At 41.5% G+C, this 25,345-nt stretch overlaps 1 protein-coding gene across 5 annotated transcripts in view; it reads left to right on the forward strand.

Moving 5' to 3' along the window:
- LOC139544041 (splicing factor, suppressor of white-apricot homolog) overlaps nt 1-25,345 on the forward strand; it is a 127,717-nt gene that overhangs the window by 1,870 nt on the left and 100,502 nt on the right. For all 5 annotated transcript variants that reach the window (XR_011668795.1, XM_071350724.1, XM_071350726.1 and 2 more), the window contains 3 exons: nt 6,256-6,387; nt 11,349-11,425; nt 18,150-18,369. Coding sequence is in view for 4 of the 5 variants with exons in the window: in XM_071350724.1 (XP_071206825.1) it covers nt 6,256-6,387; nt 11,349-11,425; nt 18,150-18,369 (429 nt within the window). In the remaining variant the exon portion in view is untranslated. The remainder of the gene's footprint in view (nt 1-6,255; nt 6,388-11,348; nt 11,426-18,149; nt 18,370-25,345) is intronic.

Here is a 25,345-nt window from a genome sequence, read left to right on the forward strand (position 1 = left end):
ACTCATGGCAATTGGCTTATATGGTTAGGGCTATATTGAAATGTTTCTTACTGAGGAAATATGAAATGCATAACCATGGTAGCAATTGAAAGTGAACCGTTTAGAGATAATGGGAAAATTAGTAGCCCAACAGTTCACCTGATACAAGACTCAATCCAAAAATTACACTGTTGATTTCATGCAAAATTAAATTTACTGTACTTTTCGCTGCATTTGTTGATACGAAATCTGAAAATACTCTGGATACATACATACATGATAAGACTATTGCTAGAAAATGTGGGCTAGGTGCAACATAAGACAAAAAAATAACAAAGGTTTGACTAAGAGGAATAACTGGTTTCTACAAGTGGCCACACACCTCTCCAAAGTGTGCACATTTCCTAAGCAATTTCAATGCACATTTATTTATATACGGTACTATTTTTATCTCTCCTAGCTGTGCCGTTGTGGAACTAGAGCAAGCACACTTGTAGTTTAATTTTGGACACAACCCTGCATCCCACCATTACACAATTACTGTTGTTGTTTACGCAATCCAAAAATGGTCCATTATATATTGCAATCTGGGTCAGCTGGGCAAGATTTGAAAGCTTGTTATATTGTCAGCATGACTAGCTAAGTTATAAATTACAATCTTACAGTGTTAGGCTTTCACAAGGCAATTCATAGAAACAGATCATAATTTTAGTGCGCATAGAAAGGAGCCATGAGTGCATTCAGGTGCATGTGCCCCGGTGAACAGTCTCATTCTGTTCAGAACAGAGCTCTGACGTCATGTGTAGCATGTTACTGTACAGCCACTACGTTCCAAATCTGCAATTTTCAACCCATATACGGGTACAAATGTAAAGGGTTAAGGATAATTATGCACATGGATTCATTTGGAAATTACTATATTTGGGCATAATCAGTTTGACTTTTCCACGGAATCACCCTACTAAAGCTATGTCAAAGTCAGTGAGAGGGTAGATTCTCAGTAGCCTAACTAGTACGGGGATCATATCGGTGCATGCAGACCCTCTTGTATGTAGTCTTGTGAGGTCCAAGATAAAAATATTAAGTATTTTCTCAGGCAATCAATGTCTGGTTGAATGACTGATCATAGACTATTGTTGAGGCTTATGTTTACTGTTTAATGTTTCATTTTCTGTAGTTATCAGCATAATTTGTGCTGCCTTAGACAATGTTGTAAACATGCCCGTAGTGTAGGGCTTTTCCCAACTAAAACAAATCTTTGTCGACCAAGAGTTGTCTGTTCTTTCGACCAATTGTGTAAAATTTGTATTTTTCCATATATTGACACATCCTGTGTTTAAATCAAATCATCTAAACTCAGCAAAAAAAGAAACGTCCCTTTTTCAGGACCCTGTCTTTCAATGATCATTTGTAAAAATCAAAATATCTCCATTGTAAAGGGTTTAAACACTGTTTCCCGTGCTTGTTCAATGAACCATAAACAATTAATGAACATGCACCTGTGGAACGGTCGTTAAGAAACACTAACAGCTTACAGACGCTATGCAATTAAGGCCACAGTTATGAAAACTTAAGACACTAAAGAGGCCTTTCCAAAAGAAAGATGCCCTGCTCATCTGCGTGAACGTGCCTTAGGCATGCTGCAAGGAGGCATGAGGACTGGAGATGTGGCCAGGGCAATAAATTGCAATGTCCGTAGTGTGAGACGCCTAACACAGCGCTACAGGGAGACAGGACGGACAGCTGATCGTCCTCGCAGTGGCAGACCACGTGTAACAACATCTGCACAGGATCGGTACATCCGAACATCACACCTGTGGGACAGGTACAGGATGGCAACAACAACTGCCCGAGTTACACCAGGAACGCACAATCCCTCCATCAGTGCTCAGACTTTCTGCAATAGGCTGAGAGAGGCTGGACTGAGGGCTTGTAGGCCTGTTGTAAATCAGGTCCTCTCCAGACATCACCGGCAACAACGTCGCCTATGGGCACAAACCCACCGTCGCTGGACCAGACAGGACTGGCTAAAAGTGCTCTTCACTGACGATTTGCGGTTTTGTCTGACCAGGGGTGATGGTCAGATTCGTGTTTATCGTCGAAGGAATGAGCATTACACCGAGGCCTGTACTCTGGAGCGGGATCGATTTGGAGGTGGAGGGTCCGTCATGGTCTGGGGCGGTGTGTCACAGCATCATCGGACTGAGCTTGTTGTCATTGCTGGCTATCTGAAAGCTGTGCGTTACAGGGAAGACATCCTCTTCCCTCATGTGGTACCCTTCCTGCAGGCTCATCCTGACATGACCTTCCAGCATGACAATGCCACCAGCCATACTGCTCATTCTGTGCGTGATTTCCTGCAAGACAGGAATGTCAGTGTTCTGCCATGGCCAGCGAAGAGCCCAAATCTCAATCCCATTGAGCACGTCTGGGACCTGTTGGATTGGAGGGTGAGGAGTAGGGCCATTCCCCCCAGAAATGTCCGGGAACTTGCAAGTGCCTTGGTGGAAGAGTGGGGTAACATCTCACAGCAGGATCTGGCAAATCTGGTGCAGTCCGTGAGGAGGAGATGCATTGCAGTACTTAATGCAGCTGGTGGACACACCAGATACTGACTGTTACTTTTGATTTTGACCCTCCCTTTTTTCAGGGACACATTATTCCATTTCTGTTAGTCTGTGGAACTTTTTCAGTTTGTCTTAGTTGTTTAATCTTATGTTCATACAAATATTTATACATGTTAAGTTTGCTGAAAATTAACACAGTTGACAGTGAGAGGACGTTTGTTTTTATGCTGAGTTTATATTCACTATATTCAGCTTGTCTGATGCTTTAAGCACACTGTTTGATTAAATAATTAAGAAACACAAATGACTAGCGGGAATCCGACCAGCAAGTTATTTGATTGTGCCGGGCACCGTCTTACTGCGCTGTGTTAAAAAAACGAGCACCCATTGTTTCACGCTCCTCCCTGCTGCAGCGACCACCACAGAACATCAACGTTTTTATCCCGCTGTCTGTGTTGCTGAAGCTGCAACATAAGTACAGCCATTTCTGACTGAAAAGTTCTGTTACTGAAATCCCTAATTTGTTTAGGGGAAACATTCCCTATTCCCTCAACCCTTGCTCTCTTTACGTGACACATGTATGCATCACATGCACGTGACCTATTCGCACGGGACTAGTATTACTAGACAACGTTGGTTATGTAATTATTACTCCAGAATGTCCAGTATTCCAGATGACAATTCGGACGGTATTCGTATTTCCAAACTGCCTCCTGTAATTCTTATTTTTGTTCAATAAGTTGACAGTTATGACGGAAGCCTGGATGTTTTTATCTAGGCGTGAAGATGCAGTATTTCAACATGTCCAGGTGATAGGGTCACACTGAACTCGAGCTTGGTTCCCAAGTTTCTAAACCATCCCAAAAATGTTTGGTATAGTGTTGGCATTAATGTATATTTGAATTGAGGAAGTGTGATCATAGTCATTAGGATATTTTAGCAATCCGCAGTACGTTTTAAATGCCCCCCAGCCATCAAATGTGAGCTAAACAGTGCAATTGTACTTGCGATGCGTTTTTAAGGCTATGGATGAGAAAGTTAGCTAATCATTTCCAAACGCTTAGGCCAGTTGTATGCTGCTTTGCTATCTATTAACAGCAAGGCTTGCATTGAATAGGCTAGATTTTTTTATTAATGCATTTGGCAATATTCAATTCATAAGCACAAAACATATAAACAAAAGCATTCACTGTGAAAGTTGATATGATACATGTAGGCCATTCATCTATAGCTTATGTGCAGCACTTAGTTCAATTGATCTAATCTGTTATTGTTTTCTTGTGCAAACCGCGGGCATCTCCTGCACCTATGACATTTCTCTCAAAACACAGGGATGTTGATTCTTGGAGTTGGCCAAAAAACAGTAGGTTATTCTGGCTGGAATTGTTGCTCCCCTTCCATGTAAATGTTAATTTGGATGGGACTAAAATTACAGATATTGTGTTTTGTTCTCGTTCACATAATTACATTACCCGACTTCTCCCAGTAAATCTAAGCCTGTCCAAATAGGGCACAGTAGTGCCTGACCTATAGCATATCATGATCACATCAATAAATTGTTTATTACAAACTCTGAACGCTAACACGTGACAGAAAAATGGATGCAGAGGACGTGGCAAATAAACACGAAACGGGAGGATGTTTACTGGTTGCTCAGGAGGTAAAGGAAAAGTCAGATGTATGGAATAAATTTGAGTAGTTGTGTAAAACACTGGATATCAAGAAAAAGCAAGTAAGGAGCAAGCACTGCGTGCATATTATGTTTACCAAACAGGCGCTGTATTGATTACAATATATATTTTTCTGACTGTTTAGAACAATGTAAACAACACAAAATACCAGAGAGTCTGTTGTAACCTTTTTTGTTAAGCCTTTATTACAGCAAAGACTAAACAGTCACATTAATTCGTGAATGCAATTTTAGAAATGGAAAGGTTTAAGCTTATTATTTAAGACTCGCTCATTTTATTTTAAAACTGAAATTCTTGATTGCATGTCAAATCATAAATGACTCGTATGCTGTGTGATGACATTAATTTCTAAATGGTTGATACAGTAGCCTATAGAAGTATTGAAATATAGGCTTAAGTAAGTTACTCTATTAAGACTAAACAGGCATATAGATCAATGGGGGTTATATAAGGCTGCTATACTAAGCCTACTAATGATAATTGCATTACTTATGATCATAATAGTAATAGAAACCATATGGAGCTCAAGAAAAAGCAGCGTTATTATAAATATAATTTCCCTGACAATTTTTGGAGTCGTGTAGACAACACTAAATAAATGATAAAAATACCAGAGAGGCTGTTTTAACAAAAAAAAAGTCTAAAGCCTTTATTAAAGCAAAGGTTAAAAACAGCCGAATGTGTGAATTGTTTTACTTGACATGTTGTTGCATGAGGCTTGGTGCTCACAGAATCAGTAGGCTATTAATCAAATAGGCAACAATTGCAATATCTGTCTTATTTCTGTAGATAAATTGAGGATTTATAAAGCAAGGTACATTTTAAGAGTTAGGCTATTGATTATAGACCTTAATTTGGGGTTTCCTTTCCTCACTTTTCTTAAGAAAACAGGCTTTGCCTTATTATTTCTCTCCTCATTCTGCTGCTGCCTTTGGTCTCAACACCAATATGCTGGTTAACTTTGCTATTATGTACAAAGCAACGTGGTTTGAGAAGAGGCACAAATTCAACAGCGCACTGATGTGTTTCTGAACCACGGACAGCGACCTCTATCCAATGCAGGAGAAAGCACATTTGTTATTAAATAATATTATTTTTGTTAGTGTTGCCCCATTGTTTTGATGTAATATAACCATTTACAATTTCAGTAGCACATGTCTTAGTAGCACATGTCTCCACAATGGATCAGTCCACTCACAGGTGTGAATCAGACAGGTCTCTCTCTGTACATCATGATATATATATTTTTTGTTACTGGTCGACTAATTGGGGTTAGCCCTACCGTAGTGTAACTTTTTTCATGAATTTTTAACTACCGTTGCCTGATTTTCAGGCGAAAGTACCTCTCCTGTCCAAAGATTTCTATTTTATTGGCTTAAAGACTTGAGTGTTGAAATACACATCATTTTAAAAAGACTATCCTAAGGTTATTTTAGCAATGCTGCACACTTCATAGCAAATATTCTGTCACTTATAATGAAATGGCTCTGACGATTACATAAAGAATCACCTTTGCCAAATTAAATCTAGCCTAAGTGACTATTTAAATTAAATAGTTTCGAAGGCTTTAAGTGAAATATGGTGTTTAATTCCCAAACTGACTGAGTCCTCATGTAATTTGTGTTACTTTTGTCCCCTCACGCTCGCGCGCCCTTGAGTAGTGGGGCTTTAGCAATTATCCATGTGGGGACACGAGACGCATAAAAAATATTTTTCTTGTTAGATGGGAATTTGTCTTTGATTCCTCAGTCCTTTACTATGAGATCAATTGCAATAGACAAGTGTGGTGTTATAAGGTAAGCTTGGCTTCGATCTGCTTTAGTTTTTGTCAGCTCTCAGGTCACAGCACTCTTTACATCCTTAACTATGCAGGATGGATGGAATGATGATTTTGAATGAATCCAATGTTGTCTCATGCTAGAGGCAATCCCAACAGTAGCCTATAATGGCTGTATTTTTCAATAAATCTTCCGTTCCATTCCCCTCACTCTTTTATTATGTATGTTTTTCTCACACAGAGGAAGAATACAAGCGTCTGAGTGAAGCTCTGGCAGATGAAGGCACCTATAACACAGTGGGCTTCCGCTACAGCGCAGACTACTACGACCCTTCTCAACCCACTGAGGAAGAGGAGGCCAACAGGGAGACGGGTGAGCACACGCACACATGAATGCACACACATTTAAATTATGTATTTGAATCCACAAATGACATACATCACAAAAAAGGAATTAAAATTCAAGTAAACTCACACATATATTTACAATACCTCTTGATACCACTTGTTACCCCTTGAAACCACTGAGAATCTTTCTTTGACCTGCCGTTAGGGGGAGAGAGAGGAGAAAGAGAGAGACATGCATCTCACACTAGACACATGAATACACTGGTGGAGAGGCTCACATATCACCTTTAATGAAAACCCTGTGATTAATTCTTTAGCATGGCAGGCTCCCCGGAGTCACACAAACCACTATTTGATGCCCTGGAGCTATACAAAATAAAGCTTTTTCAAGTTTCGGCACTGAATGTGAAGTCTTACTGGCTAGCTACTCTACTGACTTTTAATCATCTGTGAGGTCCAGTGCTGGGCTTCAGCCTCTTCATAGGCCCAGTGAACAGCCGATCTGCCAACTTCTGTATGTAGGATCCGAACAGTTTGAGCTGCACACTAATATTATCCCTCTGTAGAAAGGTGAGACTCTCACGAATATGTACATGTCGAAGGTCCCCCGGTACCAGTTTAAAAAATGAATGGAAGTATATTTCCTGATCTGTCTTATATCTTTCAGATATAGGACAGATACTTAAGAACAAACTTCCTTTAGATTTTTTTTGGGGGGGACTGTCTGCTGTTCCATGTAGTGAATCTGTTATTCAATACGTATGCATGGGCTAATAGCAGTAAGGCTAAATTATATATTTAAAATTCTAAATCAAATAGCTAAATAATCCTTGGTTATGACCTTCTTAAAACAATTTAATATAGTTTAGTAGAACCCCCCTGGCTAGGGCTTAGTCTGTAGAGGGTTATTGATAAGTGGCTGTCAGGACGCTGTGCTCTGCGTCAGTCCTACTTGAATGCCCCTCCAGCTGGTAATAACTAGTGGGAAAATCGTCTATCATCCCTGAGCTTCCACTTCTCCCACATGCTGACCTCTGACGTCACCTACTAAGGAAATTACCTCAATAACAACATTTTTGGCAAAACATTATTTTAATTTAAGCAATCTATTGATGTTTTTTTAAACACTATAATTTGTTTGCGAGCATGATAGCTGTACTTTTAGTTTGTGGTTGATGCAGCTTGTTTGCCATTAGCCAATCAGCGTTTCTCAACTATTCTGAAAGAAACTATCAACACAACATTTGAAGTGTTGGTCCCATGTTTCATGAGCTAAAATAGAAGATCCCATACATTTTCCGTACTCACAAAAGCTTATTTCTCCCAAAATTTGTACACAAATTTGTTTACACCCCTGTTAGTGAGCATTTCTCCTTTGCCAAGATAAGCCATCCACCTGACAGGTGTGGCATATCAAGAAGCTGATTAAACAGCATGATCATTACACAGGTGCACATTGTGCTTGGGACAAAAAAAGGCCACTCTAAAATGTACAGTTTTGTCACACAACACAATGCCACAGATGTCTCAAGTTTTGAGGGAGCGTTTTTTTGGTATGCTGACTGCAGGAATGTCCACCAGAGCTGTTGCCAGAGAATTTAATGTTTATTTCTCTACCATAAGCCGTTTAAGAGTATTTGGCAGTACATCCAACCGCAGACCACGTGTAACTATGCCATCTCAGGACCTCCACATCCATTATTTTTTTTTTTTTTCTGATTGCAGTTCGGCGTCGTAAACAACTTCAGTGGGAAAATGTACACCTTTGGATGGCCACTGGCACGCTGGAGAAGTGTGCTTTTCACGGATTAATCCCGGTTTCAACTGTACCGGGCAGATGGCAGACTGTGTATGGTGTTGTGTGAGCGAGCGGTTTGCTGATGTCAACGTTGTGAACAGAGTGCACCATGGTGGTGGTGGGTTTATGGTGTGGGCAGGCAGACATACGTTACAGACAACGTTGATGGCAATTTGAATGCACAGAGATACCATGATGAGATCCTGAGGCCCATTTTCCTGACATTCATCTGCCGCCATCACCTCATGTTTCAGCATGATAATGAACGGCCCATGTCGCAAGGATCTGTACACAATTCTGAAAATGTCCCAGTTCTTTCATGACCTGCGTACTCACCAGACATGTCACCCATTGAGCATGTTTGGGATGCTCTGGATCAACGTGTACGACAGTGTGTTGTAGGCTTGGGCGGTATACCGTATACCGGGGTATTTTGAAATAGCCGGAGGGTGGTTTTTCAATACTGTTGAAACTATTTCTTATGTTTTCTAGACGTTTACATTTTTTTAGCAACTTTTTAAATACCTGCAGTCAACTTGTGCAATACATTAGGAGATAAATAAAAACCCGTTCTTGATTTGACCTGTCACATAATTTTTCGTTGAAGCTTACCGGTAGTCCCCAGTCACGTGGTGTTTACAAGCACACAACAACTAGAGGTCGGAGCCTTGTGAGTCTCTCACTGTTGTGCAGCATGCGGCAGGTGTTCTTGTTACGTTATGAAATTCACAAGTACAGTTTTGCCAGCAAGATGTCTTTATAACTAATAAATTAACTGTTTAAAATGTTTAAAATGTTCAGCAGTTGTGCATTTGGTTTGCTAATTTTGTAGCTAGTTAACTATCTAGTAGTTAGCTTCTTCCAAAGTCAAGCTTTGCTTTGTAAAAGCAGAGAATCCCCTCCTGGATCAAGAGCCTTGATGTCTAATATTTGGTTTGTGATTGCAGCAAACTGTGAGTAGTATTTCTGAGTTACTTATGTGTCTTTGAGTTGGGATTTCGGTCCTACAAGCAGTTTAGGTCAAAGATTGTATAAAATGTTTGCAATGCGCTCGTTAGCATTTAGTTAGCATTCTCTATGGGATTGTACATGTATTGTTAGCATTACTAACCTTCGGATTACAGAGGCCCAGTGGGGTTTGAAAATTGCCCCCCTTCTGTTCAGTGCCGGTATTACAGAATATCCTTTTATGGCACAAGGTCGGTATGAAGGTAGGACAACCTGGATACCGCCCAAGCCTAGCGTGTTCCAGTTCCCAACAATATCCAGCAACTTCGCACAGCCATTGAAGAGGAGTGGGACGACATTCCACAGGCCACAATCAACAGCCTGATCAGCTCTATGCGAAGGAGATGTTGTGCAGCCTGAGGCAAATGGTGGTCACACCAGATACTGACGGGTTTTCTGATCCACGCCCCTACTTTTTTTTAAGGTATCTGGGCTCCCGAGTGGCGCAGCGGTCTAAGGCACTGCATCTCAGTGCTAGAGGCGTCACTACAGACCCTGGTTTGATTCCAAGCCGTATCACAACCGGGCGTGATTGGGAGTCCCATAAGGCAGCGCACAATTGGCCCAGCGTCGTCCGGGTTAGGGTTTGGCTGGGTTAGGCCATCATTGTCAATAAGAATTTGTTCTTAACTGTCTTGCCTAGATAACTAAAGGTTAAATAAACAAATAAATACAAAATGTCTGTATTCCCAGGCATGTGAAATAGATTAGAGCCTAATGAATACATTTCAATTGACTGATTTCGTTATATGAACTATAACTCAGTAAAATCTTAGAAATTGTTCCATGTTGTGTTTATATTTTTGTTCAGTGTAATTTAAAGTTTTATACCCCTGAATGTGCGCACGGTCTCTCGGGCACGCTCTGATCACGAAGTCACCTCGTGCAAGTGAGCAGCCTTCTAGCAAGCAAGCTAGCTAGCAAAATGGCTAATGGCTCATTTTGAAGTGGTCTAAACGTACAAATATCATTCTGACATGAACAAATATATTTGAAATCGCATTCATACCTGAAAGGGAGAAATATACAAATAAATCACACGGCGATGTAGCTTTGGTTTCAAGTCACTTGTAATGAGTGAGCTGGGAAGCCCTGTAGGATTAAAAAAATAACGTTTACCTTTTATTTTAACTAGGCAACTCAGTTAAGAACAAATTCTTATTTACAATGACAACCCACTGTTCACCGGTAGGCCAACTGCCTTGTTCAGGGGCAGAACGACATATTTTTACCTTGTCAGCTCGGGGATTCGATCCAGCAACCTTTCGGTTACTGGCCCAACGCTCTAACTACTAGGCTGGCTACCTGCCGTACCAATTTCTATCTATAACCAATCAAACTCAGACATCAATAAAGCACACAGATTGTATAATCAACATTTAGATAAAGTAATTTCATATTACTTACTGGTATACATTGTGATTCTGTATTTTTGTTAATATTAAGGCACCTTTCATTTTATCACAGAAGCACGTGAATGCATCCAACTCGTATTTACTACTTCAAAGCTGAAATTACCACCTTCCCAATTGCTTATGAACACAGCATTATACAACCCCTCCCACCCGTTCCCCTCTAGCCAACGCCAAAGTGCCCCTCCCTCAGCAGATGGTACAGTACTACTGCTGTGTGTCTGAGTGCTGTCATCAGTACTGTCACCTGGCACTGCCTGGGATTACTCAGCAGTACAAACTCCTCTACTTGTGTGTGTGTGTGGGGGGGCGCTCGTCTCTGTTGTGGTATCGGCGGCCGGGGCACACCTCGGGCGACCAGCGGTGCGCCTGATTAAATCAGCACAAGACAAATCTATGCTGGGCTCCTTGGCTGCAATGTTTGGCATTAATGTGCTTAACCTCTACATCCATCTGCAGCCTCCCCACATTGAACTTACGCATACAATTTTAATCAAATTTCCAGCTGACCTGTCCGTGTGTTATGTCACACTGGGGGGGGGGGGGTAAGATGTTGTAAATAATTGTGACAGGGACCACCACCTCCCAGAAAGTTAAGAGTAAGTAAAGCTGAAACTGAGTGCTTCGGGCAACGTGGCCGAATGAGAGTGGGTAGAGGAAGGAGAGGAGGAATTGTTGAGTGCTTGTTATGTGTCACAATGACTGTAGGTTGAATCCTAATCTCTCTTCTTCTCTCTCTCCCTGACCTTGTGGGTTGTTCCTCATCAGAGGAAACAGAGCCACAGGAGAGCGAGGAACCCTTCGTGGCGCCCCCGGGCCTGGCGATCCCCCCCGATGTGGAGCTGGTGAGTACCCTGCACTACTTCATGCTTTAATTAACACGATGGACCACAGGGTTGCAGAATGGGTTTTAACCCATAAGTCTAAGCCGGGGGCGGTTCTACTAAGCTATATGGATTTGTGTTTAAAGGTCATATCAAGGATCATTTAGCTATTTGATTTTGAAGTTTAACACCCATTGAAGTATAAAAAAAGATATATACAGTGGGGAGAACAAGTATTTGATACACTGCCGATTTTGCAGGTTTTCCTACTTACAAAGCATGTAGAGGTCTGTCATTTTTATCATAGGTACACTTCAACTGTGAGAGACGGAATCTAAAACAAAAATCCAGAAAATCACATTGTATGATTTTTAAGTAATTAATTTGCATTTTATTGCATGACATAAGTATTTGATCACCTACCAACCAGTAAGAATTCCGGCTCTCACAGACCTGTTAGTTTTTCTTTAAGAAGCCCTCCTGTTCTCCTCTCATTACCTGTATTAACTGCACATGTTTGAACTCGTTACCTGTATAAAAGACACCTGTCCACACACTCAATCAAACAGACTCCAACCTCTCCACAATGGCCAAGACCAGAGAGCTGTGTAAGGACATCAGGGATGAAATTGTAGACCTGCACAAGGCTGGGATGGGCTACAGGACAATAGGCAAGCAGCTTGGTGAGAAGGCAACAGCTGTTGGTGCAATTATAAAAAAATGGAAGAAGTTCAAGATGATGGTCAATCACCCTCGGTCTGGGGCTCCATGCAAGATCTCACCTCGTGGGGAATCAATGATCATGAGGAAGGTAGGGATCAGCCCAACTACACGGCAGGACCTGGTCAATGACCTGAAGAGAGCTGGGACCACAGTCTCAAAGAAAACCATTAGTAACACACTACGCCGCCATGGATTAAAATCCTGCAGCGCACGCAAGGTCCCCCTGCTCAAGCCAGCGCATGTCCAGGTTCGTCTGAAGTTTGCCAATGACCATCTGGATGATCCAGAGGAGGAATGGGAGAAGGTCATGTGGTTTGATGTGACAAAAATAGAGCTTTTTGGTCTAAACTCCACTCGCCGTGTTTGGAGGAAGAAGAAGGATGAGTACAACCCCAAGAACACCATCCCAACCGTGAGGCATGGAGGTGGAAACATCATTCTTTGGGGATGCTTTTCTGCAAAGGGCACAGGGCGGCTGCACTGTATTGAGGGGAGGATGGATGGGGCCATGTATCGCGAGATCTTGGCCAACAACCTCCTTCCCTCAGTAAGAGCATTGAGATGGGTCGTGGCTGGGTCTTCCAGCATGACAACGACCCGAAACACACAGCCAGGGCAACTAAGGAGTTGCTCCGTAAGAAGCATCTCAAGGTCCTGGAGTGGCCTACCCAGTCTCCAGACCTGAACCCAATAGAAAATCTTTGGAGGGAGCTGAAAGTCCGTATTGCCCAGCGACAGCCCCGAAACCTGAAGGATCTGGAGAACGTCTGTATGGAGGAGTGGGCCAAAATCCCTGCTGCAGTGTGTACAAACCTGGTCAAGAACTACAGGAAACGTATGATCTCTGTAATTGCAAACAAAGGTTTCTGTACCCAATATTAAGTTCTGCTTTTCTGATGTATCAAATACTTATGTCATGCAATAAAATGCAAATGAATTACTTAAAAATCATACAATGTGATTTTCTGGATTTTTGTTTTAGATTCTGTCTCTCACAGTTGAAGTGTATCTATGATAAAAATTACAGACCTCTACATGCTTTGTAAGTAGGAAAACCTGCAAAATCGGCAGTGTATCAAATACTTGTTCTCCCCACTGTATATATTTGATGAACATTTTTATTTGGCCTTACTGCTATTAGCCCATACAAACGCATTGAATAAGAGATTCACTACATGGAACAACAGAACGTCCCCCCAAAAAATCTAAAGGAAGTTTGTTCTGAAGTGTCTGTCCTATATCTGAGAGAGATAAGAAAGACCAGGAAACATATAAGTTACAAGTTTTTAGGGAGCTTTCAATTGTCATTCTTACTGCAGGAATGTCTACCAGAGCTGTTGCGAGAGAATTGAATGTTAATTTCTCTACCATAACTCGTCGTTTTAGAGAATTTGGCAGTACGTCCAACCGGCCTCACTGTTGTCAATATTGTGAACAGAGTGCCCCATGGTGGAGTTGTGGTATGGGCAGGCATAAGCTACAGACAATGAACATATTAGCATTTTATCGATGGCAATTTGAATGCACAGAAATACCGTGACGAGATCCAGAGGCCTATATTTTTTAGGTATCTGTGACCAACAGATGCATATCTGTATTCCCAGTCATGTGAAATCCATAGATCAGGGCCTAATGCATTTATTTCTATTGACGGGTTTCCTTATGAACTGTCACTCAGTAAAATCTTTGAAATTGTTGCATGTTGCGTTTATATTTTTGTTCAGTATACATTTGAACAATGGTGGGTCCGGGGTCCAACGGTTTACATAACACTCACTATTATGGAGCCGTGGAGAGGGAAAAGGAAGGGAACGGAGCAGCAAACAGCAGAACTTGCTTGCGAGTGTTGTCCGTGTGATAGACAGTGACTGGTGCAGTATTTATGTTGCGAGGCTGATCAGACTGCAGACAGACCAATAGACAGACACAGACACGTGGTGAGTCGAAAGATAAGGCGTCTTATCTGTGGGATGGTATTGAGGTCATCACTCACATCCTGCAGCCTGGGAGGAGACTGAGAAGAGGAGTCTGCTGTGCTGCTTTAGTTTGCGTCAGTCAGTATCATCCCAGTCCACTAGGACAGACTTTCCACTCCACTGCTGCTGCATCCCCCATTGACCGCCGGTTGCCTTTCATCTGCAGGCTCCTTCCAACTCAAGAAGGGGAGGCTTTCATCTCAGCATGGCCTCGATTCTCTCTCACACAAACACACACACAAACTTACATACACCCAGGGACGTGCACATGCACACACACATAGTAATTCAATATAGACGCCGCTGACAGAGAGATCTTCCTCACTCTGGCTGTCAGTGTCCTCTGTGATGTCCAGACACACATGCGCATCCTTTCCACGTGTCCTTGTAATGAGATTTCGATTGCGTACCCTGTGAAGCCCTTCCCAATTGCACCGTCTCGAAACGGCCAATTAGTCAAAGCCGGCGTAATTCTCAGAATATCTGATTTGAACTATTAAGTTGGGGATGTGGCTGTGTTTCCCCCCGTTATCACAGGCAGTCGCCGGTCTGACAGCCTGGGGGATGGGGAGAAGGAATCATCTCTCTCTCTGCTCTTCCTTTCTGTGTTTCATGATTCCATAAGAAGTTCCTCGTTAAAATTCAAAATTGCAAGGTTATGTGTATGTAGTGGAATGTTACTACAGTTCAGGCCCAAGCGTCTTCTCTCCAAAGGTTTTCATTTGATGAGAAATGTGTGTTTTTGCTAGTTTTTTCTGAGGGTAACTAACGAGAATGATTCATCATTGAAAGTACACAGTCACAGTGATATTGAATAATCGAGTCCCAATGATTTCCGTCTTGTATGTATTTATTAAATGATTGTTAAGTGAAGAAGCTATTAAACCTCAGCTACAGTCTTTAGGAAATAGAATTTGGTTGATCCCCCACAAAGAATTAACTGCCACACTTAAAAACCTGTTTCATGTCACGTTGTAGCGTATTTAGCTTTTTCGTCTTTGCTTCTGAAGTGATTACTCTTGTGCCTCAGTTATTAAATACAGTTACATTAACTTGCATAAAAGGAGAGTCTGGGGCAGTATGTATCAAGCATCTCAGACAAGGAGTGCTGATTTAGGATCCCCTTTGCCTGTTAGATCACAATGAATAATGTTACATGGAAAGGGGGGCCTTGATCCTACAGTCGTGGCCAAAACTTTTGAGAATGACACAAATATTATTTTCCACAAAGTTTGCTGCTTCAGTGTCTAGATATTTTTGTCAGATGTTACTATGGAATACGGAAGTATAATTACAAGCATTTCATAAGTGTCAAAGGCTTTTATTGTCAATTACATGAAGTTGATGCAAAGAGTCAATATTTGCAGTGTTGACCCTTCTTTTTCAATACCTCTGCAATCCGCCCTGGCATGCTGTCAATTAACTTCTGGGCCACATCCTGACTGATGGCAGCCCATTCTTGCATAATCAATGCTTGGAGTTTGTCAGAATTTGTGGGGTTTTGTTTGTCTACCCGCCTCTTGAGGATTGACCACAAGTTCTCAATGGGATTAAGGTCTGGGGAGTTTCCTGGCCATGCACCCAAAATATCGATGTTTTGTTCCCAGAGCCACTTAGTTTTCACTTTTGCCTTATGGAAAGGTGCTCCATCATGCTGGAAAGGCATTGTTCGTCAACAAACTGTTCCTGGATGGTTGGGAGAAGTTGCTATCGGAGGATGTGTTGGTACCGTTCTTTATTCATGGCTGTGTTCTTAGGCAAAATTGTGAGTGAGCCCACTCCCTTGGCTGAGAAGCAACACCACACATGAATGGTCTCAGGATGCTTTACTGTTGGCATGACACAGGACTGATGGTAGCGCTCACCTTGTCTTCTCCGGACAACCTTTTTTCCGGATGCCCCAAACAATCGGAAAGGGTGTATTCATCAGAGAAAATGACTTTACCCCATTCCTCAGCAGTCCAATCCCTGTACCTTTTGCAGAATATCAGTCTGTCCCTGATGTTTTTCCTGGAGAGAAGTTGCTTCTTTGCTGCCCTTCTTGACACCAGGCCATCCTCCAAAAGTCTTCGCCTCACACCTGCCTGCTGCCATTCCTGAGCAAGTTCTGTACTGGTGGTGCCCTGATCCCGCAGCTGAATCAAATTTAGGAGACTGTACTGGCGCTTGCTGGACTTTCTTGTGCGACCTGAAGCCATCTTCACAACAATTGAACCGCTCTCCTTGAAGTTCTTGATGATCCGATAAATGGTTGATATGGGTGCAATCTTACTGGCAGCAATATGAAGCCTGTGAAGCCCTTTTTGTGCAAAGCAATGATGACGGCACGTGTTTCCTTGCAGCTAACCATGGTTGACAGAGGAACAACAATGATTCCAGGGGGGAAAAGTATGTGATCCCCTGCTGATTTTGTACGTTTGCCCACTGACAAAGAAATTATCAGTCTATAATTTTAATGGTAGGTTTATTTGAACATTGAGAGACAGAATAACAACAAAAAAATCCAGAAAAACGCATGTCAAAAATGTTATAAATTGATTTGCATTTTAATGAGGGAAATAAATATTAGTAGACCACTCTGCAAAACATGACTTAGTACTTGGTGGCAAAACCCTTGTTGGCAATCACAGAGGTCAGACGTTTCTCGTAGTTGGCCACCAGGTTTGCACACATCTCAGGAGGGATTTTGTCCCACTCCTCTTTGAAGATCTTCTCCAAATCATTAAGGGTTCGAGGCTGACCTTTGGCAACTCGAACCTTCAGCTCCCTCCACAGATTTTCTATGGGATTAAGGTCTGGAGACTGGCTTGGCCACTCCAGGACCTTAATGTGCTTCTTCTTGAGCCACTCCTTTTTTGCCTTGGCCGTGTGTTTTGGGTCATTGTCATGCTGGAATACCCATCCACGACCCATTTTCAATGCCCTGGCTGAGGGAAGGGAGGCTCTCACCCAAGATTTGACGGTACATGGCCCCGTTCATCGTCCCTTTGATGCGGTGAAGTTGTCCTGTTACCTTAGCAGAAAAACAACCCCAAAGCATAATGTTTCCACCTCCATGTTTGACGGTGGGGATGGTGTTCTTGGTCATAGGCAGCATTCCTCCTCCTCCAAACACGTTGAGTTGATGCCAAAGGGCTCCATTTTGGTCTCATCTGACCACAACACTTTCACCCAGTTGTCCTCTGAATCATTCAGATGTTCATTGGCATACTTCAGACGGGCATGTATATGTGCTTTCTTGAGCAGGGGGACCTTGCGGGCGCTGCAGGATTTCAGTCCTTCACGGGGTAGTGTGTTACCAATTGTTTTCTTGGTGACTATGGTTCCAGCTGCCTTGAGATCATTGAGAAGATCCTCCCGTGTAGTTCTGGGCTGATTCCTCACCGTTCTCATGATCATTGCAACTCCACGAGGTGAGATCTTGCATGGAGCCCCAGGCCGAGGGAGATTGACAGTTCTTTTGTGTTTCTTGCATTTGCGAATAATCGCACCAACTGTTGTCACCTTCTCACCAAGCTGCTTGGCGATGGTCTTGTAGCCCATTCCAGCCTTGTGTAGGTCTACAATCTTGTCCCTGACATCCTTGGAGAGCTCTTTGGTCTTGGCCTTGGTGGAGAGTTTGGAATCTGATTGATTGATTGTTTCTGTTACCTGTCTTTTATACAGGTAACAAGATGAGATTAGGAGCACTCCCTTTAAGAGTGTGCTCCTAATCTCAGCTCGTTACCTGTATAAAATACACCTGGGAGCCAGAAATCTTTCTGATTGAGAGGGAGTCAAATACTTCATTCCCTCATTAAAATGCAAATCAATTTATAACATTTTTGACATGTGTTTTTCTGGATTTTGTTGTTGTTATTCTGTCTCTCACTGTTCAAATAAACCTACCATTAAAATTATAGACTGATCATTTCTTTCAGTGGGCAAACGTACAAAATCAGCAGGGGATCAAATACTTATTTCCCTCACTATATATCCCTAGGTTGTCACCTATCCTTAACCTCACACTTCGTTTGACTTAGTGTGTGTCCTCTTCCCCTTTCCAGCCAGCGACCACCAAAACCCATGCCATCATTGAGAGGACCGCCAACTTTGTGTGCCAGCAGGGGGCCCAGTTTGAGATTGTTTTGAAAGCCAAGCAGTCTGGCAACTCCCAGTTTGACTTCCTGAACTTCGAACACTACCTGAACCCCTACTACAAACACATCCTGAAGGCCATGAAGGAGGGCCGCTATACCCCCGCCTCCGACAAGCAGGACTTACAGGGTGAGTCACAGAGATTAACAAAAAGGGTTTATATAGAATGAGTTGTACATCATGGGATACATAGTATATGTTACTATCTAATACATAATACATGTGGAAATCTCAGTGGCACAGAATACATTTTAATGGGATACTTCGGGATTTTGGCAATGAAGCCCTTTATCTATTGCACGCAGAGACATAAAAATGGTATTCACAAGTTCATCTGACTGGGGAAGTACATAAAGGGCTCCATTACCAAAATCCTGAAGTGTCCCTTTAACAACAGAATACATTAATATAATTCAGAATATATGGTGTACTTATTACTGTAGTATGCAACTGTAGTATTTTTAGGTTCTAAATATCAGAGTAAGAACTTGACGGACACTATAAAAGCTTCAACCAAAGGACTAACAGCTGAACAGACAAGACATGGTTCCGCCAGTGGTAGTATAGATTTTGGAGGCAGCAGGTAGCCTAGTGGTTAGAGCATTGGGCCAGTAACTGAAAGGTTGCTAGATCGAATCCCTGAGCTAACAAGTTAAAAATCTGTTGTTCTGCCCCTGAACAAGGCAGTTAACCCACTGTTCCTAGGCCGTCATTGTAAATCAGAATTTGTTCTTAACTGACTTGCCTAGTTAAATAAAGGTTAAATAAAAAATATATATACCCCAATTTGGGGTGGAATCTCCTCCTTCTCTCTATAGATTACATCTCTGTTGCTAGGCAGGAAATTAAGGGATGCGGGCAATAAACTGTTCCTTCTCCCTTAACGTGACCTGACCTGACCTGACCTCGGCCCCCTTCCTCACTAATCCACAGCTCTCCACCCTTATCAGTGCCTGCCAAGATGTGATCGTCTTTCCTTCACTCAGTACATTCCAAGCTTAATTGCCTCTACCATATACATCCCTCCTACAGATAACCATTAACTTCTGGTGTAGACCCTAGACTATGGCACCCCTCATGTCTCTGATATAACTAATGATTAATAATATTCAAAGTTTAGAAATCCGAACCCATCAGTATGCATTGGTTGAAGCTAAGCCAATATGCCAAAATTCGCAAATCAACTTGATTGAGCCCTCCGGCCGTTATTGAGAACCACATGCCGGATTTTTAACAGGGCCGTTAGCTAATGAGTTTTCAGAGTATTTTCTTCTTCTACCTAGATCAAATATTAGACGTTGCATTAAAACGAGACTATAATGTCCATAAAGTGACCATTGGATTTAAAAAGTTTCGTATTGACTAAGTTTGTAGGTGCAACAGTTTTTATTAAATGTATAATTTATCTTTCTTGTAAACATTTAAGTTGATTTAAGAACCAACGATGTGCTACCTTTTATGGAGCATTTCTGAAATGAACCTTTCTGGCGCAGGCTAGCGACCCACCTCGACAACATCCGGTGAAATTGCAGAGCGCGAAATTCAAATGACAGAAATATAAATATTTAACATTCATGAAAATACAAGTGTCATACATCAAAATAAAGCTAACTTCTTGTTAATCCAGCCGCTGTGTCAGATTTCAAAAATACTTTACGGCGAAAGCACACCATGCGATTATCTGAGGACAGCGCCCCGCATACAAAAGCATGAAAAACATTTTCTACCAGACAGGTGTGCCACGAAAGTCAGAAATAGCGATATAATAAAGTCTTACCTTTGAAGATCTTCTTCTCTTGGCACTCCTAAAGGTCCCAGCTACATCACAAATGGTCCTTTTGTTCGATAAAGTCCTTCTTTATAACCCCAAAAACTCAGTTTAGTTGGCGCGCTTCATTCAATAATCCACAGGTTTCCCTCCTTCAAAATGCATACAAAATGAATCCCAAACATTACCAATAAACTTCTCCAAACAAGTCAAACAACGTTTATAATCAAACCTCAGGTACGCTAATACGTAAATAAACGCAAAAAAATTAAGACAGAGAATCGTTATTGCCTTTACCGGAGATAAACAACAAAGATCGCACTCCAATCCACGAGCATGAAAACACTACAGCCAAAATGGTAGCCACTTAGAAAAACTACAAATTCTTGCTCATTTTTCCCAAAACAAGCCTGAAACTCTTTCTAAAGACTGTTGACATTGAGTGGAAACCCTAGGAACTGCAATCTGGGAGGATTTCGCCTCATAATGAACATGACAGCCATTGGAAACAGTGGTAGGCTGAATTCTTTTTTTCTTGGATGGTTTGTCCTCAGGGTTTCGCCTGCCAAATCAGTTCTGTTTTACTCACAGACATTATTAGAAACGTTAGAGTGTTTTCTATCCAAATCTACCAATTATATGCATATCCGAGCGTCTGGGCCTGAGGAACAGGCAGTTTACTTTTGGCACGCTTTTCATCCGGACGTCAAAATACTGCCCCCTAGCCCAAAGAGGTTAACATCTTTTCAACTGAATCTCAGATATCTCAGAGTTCTATCTAACCGGATCAAGCAATTCTGTTGCTCAGTAACAACACAGCTGCTGCTACAACATGCTGCCAGTCATATGAAGTAGAACTGACGCTACAGTAGATGGCTAGGTATATGGTGATATTCAAGCTGTGGTTAATCAATAAATGCAAACCATTAGTTAGGTAAATTTAGCTAGCCACATATCTAAATTTACAGTTAAATAGTTAACACATGGACGCAGCGGTCTAAGGCACTGCATCTCAGTGCAAGAGGCGTCACTACAGTCCCTGGTTCGAATCCAGGCTGTATCACATCCGGACGTGATTGGGAGTCTCATAGGGCGGCGCAAAATTGGCCCAGCGTTGTCCGGGCCCTCATTGTAAATAAGAATTTGTTAACTGACTTGTCTAGTTAAATGAAAGTTACACACACACACACACTGACCAAAAAGTAAGTGTAGGGCCAGACAAAATTGATCCACTGTTTAACGGATTTTCCCCCCAGAAAAGTGATGCGAGCGAAAAAAAATTCTTCATTAGGCGGATAAGGAATAACAGTACTTTACTACATTGTCCTAGGCTATATGGAAATATAGCTGCCTTCAATTACAGACTGATTTTCTGATTACTATTATTAATACATAAATGAATATTAATGAACATTATTCACAAAAAATATTGCATTCTATTATACATCCTATCATATTCAAAAATGATATTTAAAAGTAAAAGGATGTATTATCAGTTCATTAATCTACTTAATTGTATAGCCTAACAAATTCAAGAATGATTGACAATAAATAATTGTAATCAAATTAAAATGTTGATGCAAAGTAATGAGTTAATTTCCTGAATGTTTCTCTATAGCTTAGGCGTTAACAAAAGATTTGTACCAATATGATTAGGCCTCTCATAGACAAGGCTTTGTAGAAAGAGGGTCAATCAGGTTAGGTCTGCCAAATTAATATAGCATTGGGGGAAAAATTCATAAATCCAGCCATAGAGTATAATCTTTAATCATCAAAATAAATGTTGTTTATAACATGCACAATTAGAAGCATCAATCTATATAGAGCAAGTGTGACTAAATTCGAGGCCAATAACTTTGCTCACCGCATCTTCCTTTGATTGTCTTGTCTGACTGCCACGAAAAGCCCCCACCTGCTGATCTGCATGAAGTGTGTGCCTTGCCACTGGCAATGTACTTTGCTGGACATGCTAGCTGTTCTCGGCGGCGCATCATCACTTCAAACGCATTCCGTCGTGGTGTTATCGGTTGGCCTACTACTACTACTGGTAGTACTGGTAAAATGTAAGTTATGAATCACAAATCACCATACAGCTGACACACTTTGATTTCATCAATCATTTTGAGTTCAATTTGGTTGTCCAAAATACTATCAGCTTGCACTGCGTCTTTTCGGATGAATGTCCTGATCTCTGGCCAGTCAATTGGTTAAATTACATTGTTGTTTCGTCTATTAATCGCTTCTAATAGATCTGAAAATTATGCAATAACAATTAATTTAATCGACTGCTTATTTATAATGAGGGACGTCCCACGTTTAACCTGAACACATAAATAGTAGGAATTTGCGCTGTCTTCAGCCATGACTGCATGAGAGAAAAATTAAACATCTGCATGTGCGAGCGTGTTTTTTTCACTGTCCAATCCGAGGCTTGAACATGATCGGAGCGTGTGATCTGAGGCTGTTTGTTCTCTTGTGCATCAAAATGGGAAAGCCTCAAGGGAGAGCGGACAGTGCATTATAAACAAGAAGCCGCATATATTGTCCAAAAGATAACACATCTGAAAAAAAATGTGGGGCTTGTGGAGAAAAGCTAGGCGGGGCATCCGTTAAACAGTAATTCAACTTTGGCCTAGACAATTAGTAGGTGATGTAGGAAGAAAAGTGTTTCCAATGACATCTTATTTACTGTAAAACATGGAAATGTGCTATTTTCCCGTATGTTGAGGTGGTGCTGAAGATGATAAAAATGAAGTCGAAACATTTTGATATTTCTCTTTAAAGGTTACAATAGCACTGCTAATGACAGACTAATGGCAAATCTGCCTTTGCATGTGGACATTTTGTATAATGCAGCTTTAACAGAATATTACCTTCCAGTGTAAAAACCATGGACATTAAAAACAAAACAAAAATTAAGTGAGAAGGAGGGATTGGTCTGAAGCTGAAAAATAAGTTAAATTCACATGAGCACCACAATGCCTACTCCACCCATGCGCTACCAAGGTTTTCCAGCAGACAGCTTTGACCTACTACAGTAGCTATGTTTGTCTGTTGTATTTCAAATAATGTGTATGTAGGTTTCTTAGGATTTAAACCTTCTCAAACAGCCTAATTCACTCTTCAGAGGAATAATGGACTTTACAGTGTCATGCTATTAAAATAATGTATACATACAGTATATACAGTGCATTCGGAAAGTATTCAGACCCCTTGATGTTTTTCACATTTTGTTACGTTACAGCCTTATTCTAAAGTGGATTGAATTTAAAAACAAAATCCTCATCAATCTACACACACTACCCCATAATGACGAAGTGGAAACTGTTTTTAGAAATGTGTGTATATTGCTTAAAAGCAGAGATACCTTATCTACATAAGTATTCAGACCCTTTGCTATGAGACTTGAATTTAAGCTCAGGGCATCCTGTTTCCATTCATCATGCATATTTCTCAGAATGAGAACGAGTTGCCAATTCTTATATAAATGTGCCTTTTTATGCTCATTGCACATTTTATAAAACACAGACTAGACAGCTAGCACATAAGTCTGTGGCTAAAATGCTGCTAGCGGTATGTGATAGATGTTCATTGATACTCTCGTTTTAGTAGGGTCTACTCTGTTCTACATTGTGTGAGTTGAGACATGAAAAGGGTGTTAGAAAGGTTTTTGTCTATTACAGTAAAACAATATCTCTTAGCGTTTCGGTGTCCATTTTACCGATTCTGTTGGACCAAGCGAGTTTAAACTGCTTGTTGTCAGAGAGGACGTTGTCATTCGTCTTTGTTGTGAGTGGCAGGGGAAGGGGCTCGGTGTCTGTGTGCGAGTGGGAAGGAGCACAGTGCACACTGGACTGAAGCAGCAAAGCAGACGAGAACAAAAAGACAGAACGCTCATAAAAACGAAGAAAAAAAAGATAAACCTCCTGTGATCCAGGCATTTGGAACAATACTCTAAAGCATCAATTCGAAATAATTTGATATTGCCCAGCCCTAAACTCAAGCTATATTTTGACAGAGGGGAAATCAGTATGAATGAGTACAACTTTATGAAAGTGGATAACCCTGTGACACCTGTAATATATGCACTGCCTAAAGTCCATTAATGCCCTACTAACCCCCCCGGATGCTCTATTATTAACCGGAATAGGGAGCCTGACAGAACAGATATCCAGTATTTTTGACTCATTTCTCAAGCCGTATCTCCTCTTTACCCTCCTTCACAAGGGACTCTATTGACATGATTCATGTACTCAAGATGATTCCCCAGGTCAATGAAAACATCCTACTCGCGTGTTTTGACGTTGAAAGCCTACAGTATACACGTCTATACCCCTCCAAATTGGCCTAGAGGCCCTGACTTTCTTTTTGGACCAGCGCCCTACAGACTCTCTGCCTAGCTCCTCATGTCAGAGGCCTAGCAGAGCTGGTACTCGCAAAAAACAGTTTTATGTTTAGAAGTTACTTTTTCCTACAAACAAAAGGAACCGCCATGGGGAGTACAATGGCTCTCAATTATGCCAATATTAGACTCTTTGAACATGATCACGTTCTCAACCCTGAGCAAAATCCCTTTCTGTCCAAGGTCAAACTATATTGACGTTATATAAACAATATATTGGTATTATTTGATGGGATCTGGCTAGCTGGCCAACCTGCGGACCAAACTTATCTGGCCGGCTAGAGCTATGGTCCTGCCGGCCAGATACAGTGCATTCGGAAAGTATTCAGAGCCCTTGACTTTTTACACATTTTGTTACATTACAGCCTTATTCTAAAATGGATTTAATTAAACATGTTCCTCAACAATGTACACACCATACCACAGAAATCGAAAAAAGGTTTTTTGAAATGTTTGCAAATATATATATAAAATAAACAAATAGCTAATTTACGTAAGTATTCAGACCCTTTGCTGTGAGACTCTACATTTTGCTCAGATGCATCCTGTTTCCATTGATCATCCTTGAAATGTTTCTACAACTTCATTGGAGTAGACCTGTGGTAAATTCAATTGATTAGACATATATAAGGTCCCACAGTTGACAGTGCATGTCAGAGCAAAAACCAAGCCACGAGGTCAAATAAATTGTCCATAGAGCTCCGAGACAGGATTGTGTCGAGGCACAGATCTAGGGAAGGGTACCAAAAAATGTCTGCAGCATTGAATATCCCCAAGAACACAGTGGCCTCCATCATTCTTAAATGGAAGAAGTTTGGAACCACCAAGACTCTTCCTAGAGCTGGCCGGCCGGCCAAACTGAGCAATCAGGGGAGAAGGGCCTTGGTCAGGAAGGTGACCAAGAACCCAATGGTCACTCTGACAGAGCTCCAGAG

The sequence above is a fragment of the Salvelinus alpinus genome, chromosome 18 (genome assembly GCF_045679555.1).
Source record: "Salvelinus alpinus chromosome 18, SLU_Salpinus.1, whole genome shotgun sequence".
Lineage (NCBI taxonomy): Eukaryota > Metazoa > Chordata > Actinopteri > Salmoniformes > Salmonidae > Salvelinus > Salvelinus alpinus.